At 51.4% G+C, this 5,805-nt stretch overlaps 1 protein-coding gene across 1 annotated transcript; it reads left to right on the forward strand.

The window, feature by feature from the left end:
- The first annotated feature begins 345 nt into the window (after positions 1–345).
- LOC124656795 lies at positions 346–1,371 on the forward strand. The gene is made up of 3 exons (XM_047195478.1): positions 346–659; positions 774–901; positions 991–1,371. The coding sequence occupies exons 1-3, from the start codon at positions 374–376 to the stop codon at positions 1,174–1,176; spliced, it is 600 nt and encodes a 199-aa protein (XP_047051434.1). The 5' UTR covers positions 346–373; the 3' UTR covers positions 1,177–1,371.
- Positions 1,372–5,805: the final 4,434 nt, after the last annotated feature.

Here is a 5,805-nt window from a genome sequence, read left to right on the forward strand (position 1 = left end):
ACTGAGAATGTGTATGCGAGGGAGCTCATCATGCTCTGTCCATGTTTTTTTGGTACAAAGAAAAAACATGCGCGAAAACTTCCACTATAGTGCTCCACCATTCTCAGCCTGCAGCTTTCTCTCCCAGTATATTTTTCTCGGCCTGCAGCTCAGCTCAGCTTCAGTCCCTCGTGAGCTGAAACTCCTCATCGCCGAGACCTTTTTCCCTTCACCACATTTAACGCCACCACCACCACCTCCCCTCCTGAAACGGCAGCTGCGTGACCTCCTGCTCCTCCCACTACATCTCTCTCTCCCCAGAGCTCGCAACACACCAGTACCGCCGCTGCCGCTGGTGGTGGAAGCGCGGCGGCCGGGGTTGCGCGCGCGCGCGATGGGCAACTGCCAGGCGGCGGAGGCGGCCGAGGTCATCGTCCAGCACCCCGGCGGCAAGGTGGAGCGCCTCTACTGGCCCACCCCGGCCGCCGACGTCATGAAGTCCAACCCGGGCCACTACGTCGCGCTCGTCATCCTCCGCCTCTCCCCCGACGACAAGGCGCTCACGGGCGCCGAGGCCGCCGCCGCCGGAGCGGGCGCCGCCAAGATCACCCGGGTCAAGCTGCTCAAGCCCAAGGACACGCTCCACCTCGGCCAGGTCTACCGCCTCATCACCGCGCAAGGTTCGTCACTCCTCCTGCCTCCTTGCCCCCATGCCTTGGAGCTCGCTCCTGCGCGCGCCTGGATTAGCCCGTCCACTGCGGTAAGCTGGTGCTAATCTTGTTCGTGTTGCGCAGAGGTGACGAAGGCGCTCAAGGCGAGGAAGAACGACAAGATGCGGCGGTGCGAGGCCATCAAGCAGCAGCACGAGCAGCTCCGGCGCGGCGCCGGCGCCGGCACGGAGCAGGGCGGCGCCTGTGAGAAGGTCAGTGCCTCTCTCTCCATTCTCCTGCTGATAAAATATCCTCCTATCTGCGAGAGTCACTTTGCTGATGCGTGCTCATGCCTCCTCAGGACGCGAAGCGGGACAGCAAGGACCGGCACCGGAGCCCCGGCGGCGGCATCGCGCAGGCGCAGCAGCAGCCGGCCGGGAGCGGCAGGGGCCGGAACTGGCGGCCGTCGCTGCAGAGCATCTCCGAAGCCGCCGCCGCGGGCCAGAGCAGCAGCACCGGCAGCATCTCTGAATCCGCCGCGAGCTGATTGCCGGATTAGCAGACTGCTTTTCTCCTTCTTTTTCTTCTTCTTTTGTTTTTCTTATTAGTATAAAGCGCTTGGAGTCGGGACCTACCAGAACAAAAAAACTTGTAAAAATCAGAGCAGCAGCAATAGGAAGCTTGTTTCGTCTCTCGCTCGTGTAGCAATTGCCATGGTGAAAGTGAAACTGTGATAGTGGTTTCGATGGATCGGAGTGGCTTGCAACGTCGCAGTCTCAGAGCCCCGTGTGGCGCGCAGGAATTCCTCCCCAATCCTTGTCAACCTCGCAATCTCGATGCTCTCTGTAGGAACGGAAGAATTTCTCCCAGTTCATGTCAACATCGCAATCTCGATGTCCCGTCCCGGACGCAGAAACTTAGCCAGTTGCCCAGTTGGCATGGCGAAACCCAACTCAAGACATTAGGGCATCTCTAACTGATCCCAAAAAACCGGTTAGAGCAGTAAAAATCGGTAAGGCTGCTCATAGTGGGAGTAACATAGATAGTAACATCACACATCCCAAAGCATTTTTGGTGACATGGCATGTCAATAAATGAAGAAAGAGAGTGGGGTGGTAACTATAGCTATGTTACCATAACATCACACTTCTCAAGACAAGATGAGTCTACAATCTAATAAATATGGCATGCATGACACCACATATATGTAACTACCCACTATGAAGATAGTAACATATGATAGTACTCCATGTTACTACTCTATGTTACTCCTCACTATGACTAGTCTAAGAGGTTAGAGGAGAAAAGTTTTTTGAGGGAAAGAGAGAAAAGCTTAGGAGTTAGAGAAGTAAACTTGGCCGCGGAGAAGTATTTTTAGGAGTCCGATGCCACTTCCGAGAAAAACTCCCGCCTCCACCCCAGCAGCACCCATTAAGGTCCCTGCGCCCTCCCTCTAGACCACCTCTCCGTCGCTCGCCGCATCTCTTCGTCACCGGAATCGACGAGGGAATCGAGTTTCCGCCGACCGCCGCCCCGATTTCTTACAAATCGGCCTCCGTCGGCCTCAATTCGTCGCAGCTGGGAGCCGCCCAAGCCTGGAAAGGCGGTAGAAAGCCAGAACCGTCGCCCTCGATGCCTCCCTCTACCCCATCCGATGACCAACACATGATGGCAACAGGATCCAAGCCTTCGTGCATGCACACATTGAGAACGAGGAGGTGCATTAACAACATGATCTTGTTAAGCATCACTGGACTCTCCATGGTGCTACCTAGCTGCGTTTGAACTATTCTAATCATTCGTTGAATTTGAATCCTGCCATGTGTTTGGCTTTAAATTTATTTGGTTTGTAAACTTAATTTTTATTCACTCTTAAACATGTTATTTCAGTGTATTTGAACTATGTCAAATGTTTGGATTTCAATAGTTTGATTTTTAGACAAAAAGAGTTTTAGTTCTCTAAATATAGGGGTTCGGTTAGAAACCCGCCAACCTTTAGAGGAGTACTTTTACTCCTGTAAGTTTTAGGAGTTGGTTTACTCCACTAAAGTTTGGGTGATCGGTTAGGAAGCGTCCAAGCAAAATGCTGTCTGTCATTGCAGAATCATCAGATTTGCATGTATTTTGGCGAATCAGATTGTGCTAGTGTCACCGATACCCCCAGTTCTACCCTGCACCTCGCTTGCAAAACCACCAGATTTGCACATATTTTTGGCAGACTGCTGGAGTGAAATCATGCTAGTTTTATCGCTTATACGATATCCCGTAGTGCCGGACTGGGATTCGGTAACATTACACTAGCAGGGCACGTCGTGCCATCACCCCTTCCATCCACCTTCCAATCTGCATCTAACAGCTCACAGCAGGCAGAGGCAAAAGGTGAAGGACACGCACAGATTTTTCACCAACGCTTGTCCAGTCTGAATCAAAATTCAGTACCCTGCCCAGTCTGAATCAAAAGTGAACTTACAAACTGTACCTTGCACTATTTTAAGTATGCCCAGACTACAGTTTAATGGACATATATGGAACAAAATGAAGCCAAGAAAAAAATAGTGCATCTGGACTGATATTATACAAAGGACAATTTAGCAATATTTGCGACTGAACACTGGAATTCTACACTTAACAGTGAGCATACTTAGCAATCTGTAGCAATTAGGCCATTTTCACTTGTACACTTTGGCCTATAAAGACTATAGTTAGCCTCCAAAATACAAAAGTTAACACCAAAATCCTATATAACCGATTTCTAGAAACTAGAATATATTTTCATCATAGAGACTAACATCATCACAAGTAGGAGCACTCAAGAGCTCTAGGTACCCACTTCTCAATTCCTGCCATTGCACCTCACACTGCCACAACAATTTCAGACAAATTGGAGAAAACAGAGAACACCCAACTGTACACCTCCTCACTCAAATCTGCGAAATTTGAGATAAACATACTAAGTAATCGTTTATAATACCGAGATTTAAAAATTGCCCAGCAAACACACACATCCATCAGCAACAATTTCAGAAACAGATAGGTTTTTACCTGATCTTCACCCAAGTCAGGTACCGCTCGGTGTGGTCGGCGAAGGACGCAGGGCCAGGCGAGGGCGACGGCGCGCGGTGACAGCGCCTGGCAGGGGCGGCGGCGCTCGGCAGCCGCGACGGCGCGGGGTGGGTCGGCGGTCGGCGGCTCCGGTGGTGCGGCGGCGCGGGACGGGTCGAGGCTTGCTGGTGCGCGCGGCGCGGGGCGCGGGCGGCGCGGCGGGCGGCGCGGCGCTGCGCCGGCGGCGCGGGACGGTTCGGGGCTTAGGCTGTGCGGCGGCGCGGGGTGGGGCGACGCTCGGCGGCGGCGCCGGCGGCTGCAGCGCGCGAGCTCGTCTCCGCTCAACAGCGCCGCGCGGGAACTGTCGCGACCGCCCGCGAAAGCCTCTGGTCGTGCCCGCGTTGGTGAAAAGTCTGTGCCTGTCCTTCTCATTTTACCTTTGCCTGCTGTGAGCTGTTAGATGCAGATTGGAAGGTGGATGAAAGGGGTGATGGCACGCCGTGCCCTGCTAGTCTAATGTTACTGAATCCCAGTCCCGTAGTGCCATATTCTTCATCCAGAACTGCACGATGTTCTAGACGATGAGCTCAACCAATTTTGAATTTTCAGAAGGTTACCACTTCCCAGTGTCAGGTGCCGGGCACATGCGTTTCAGTGTTTCAGGGCGTATAAAACTCGGCGGCCCAGGACAACACACAGCAACAACACTGCTGGTGATTCTGATGTTTTAGCTTAAGACAATGTTGCTAACTAATTAAGCTGGACCAGTGACAGTAAATCCAGTCCACTTGGACTGACTCCTCGGCGATGCCATTGCCAGCCCGGACAGTCGCCGTCCAACGATGCCTGCCAGTGAAGCTCCAGCCGGCCTCCCTCCCTGTAGGCAGTAGCGATCATCCCCGGCGACGCACGTGTGGCTCCGCGCATCGACGCTGCTTCGCCGGCCGTCCACCGCTGCTGCGCTCTCGGGATCCGGTCTCGGCTGCACGCTGCACGAGGGTCAGTCTGCATTTGGAACAACATATAACAGAAACTGAAGCTGGCTGAAGCTAATAAAGAATTTGCTGATCGTACTGAGATCCGGATCCACAGGCAATGGCCAGTGCAGCAGGCCACTGATCATGCTTAGTTTAGCTCAGGAGGCCAATCCTAAGCTCTCAAAACAGTATTCCATAGATGTTCTCTATGATTACCTGAACATTTTTGCCAGTTGTGCATCCAAATTATCTCTTATCCAGCTGGTAATTTCTGGTAGTGCCTGGTCCCTGGGATGTTCCAGATCCAGATCTTACAGTTGCATGCATGGTTGGGGCGATCAATTGATGCAATCTGGTCTTGTGATCCATGCATCGATCTTGGCTCATGATTAAGTGAAGTGGCCAAAGCCTGATTAGCAGCAGCGGCGAGCGTGCTGAAAAGGCAATGTGCCGTATCATTATTCAGAGGAAAGTACAAACTTTCTTGACCAACAAAATCATTCAAACCGGTGCCGGAGATTGCGAGAGAAAAAAAAAAGGAAAGCAAGAAGAGGACTCGGGAGTAGAGGATTGTACTACAAGCAGTAGAAGGTAATATAGTTGAGCATATAAACATCATGATCAGGTACCATTAGATGAGATGTTGACGATGTAACTGAAACTAGAGCTCCCCAGTCCACACAGCACATACAAAAGCCCCATTAACACCTCCACTACAATCAGCAACTAAGCATCTAAAACTGCTGGTAATCATAGCTAGTAACTGAACACAGCATGCATCCCCTAAAATCATCTGAACAAAGGCGCATTTCTCGTTTTTGAATTCTGCATCTCCTTCCAAAAACTAAGAAAAGGCCGCATCAGAAGGGTAAAATGTTTGAGCCATAGCTCGTAGGGTACGACAGAATCAAATTGCCATGGGTAAATTGGAAAAGGGTCTTACATGGAAGATTAGGAGCACTTAGTCATTTGAGATGTGGAAGTGTGATAGAACTCAAGACATGGCTCTATGTCTGATATTATAATTGTTGCTTCAAATGCCACATGCATTTTAGCGACTCGAGCTTCATGAACATGATAACCTTATCCATCAAGCGGTTGTCTGCTTGGGGACGACTCCGGACAAGCAAGAATATGAGCTTGGAGAAATTCATGAG

This window comes from Lolium rigidum, chromosome 5 (genome assembly GCF_022539505.1).
Source record: "Lolium rigidum isolate FL_2022 chromosome 5, APGP_CSIRO_Lrig_0.1, whole genome shotgun sequence".
NCBI lineage: Eukaryota > Viridiplantae > Streptophyta > Magnoliopsida > Poales > Poaceae > Lolium > Lolium rigidum.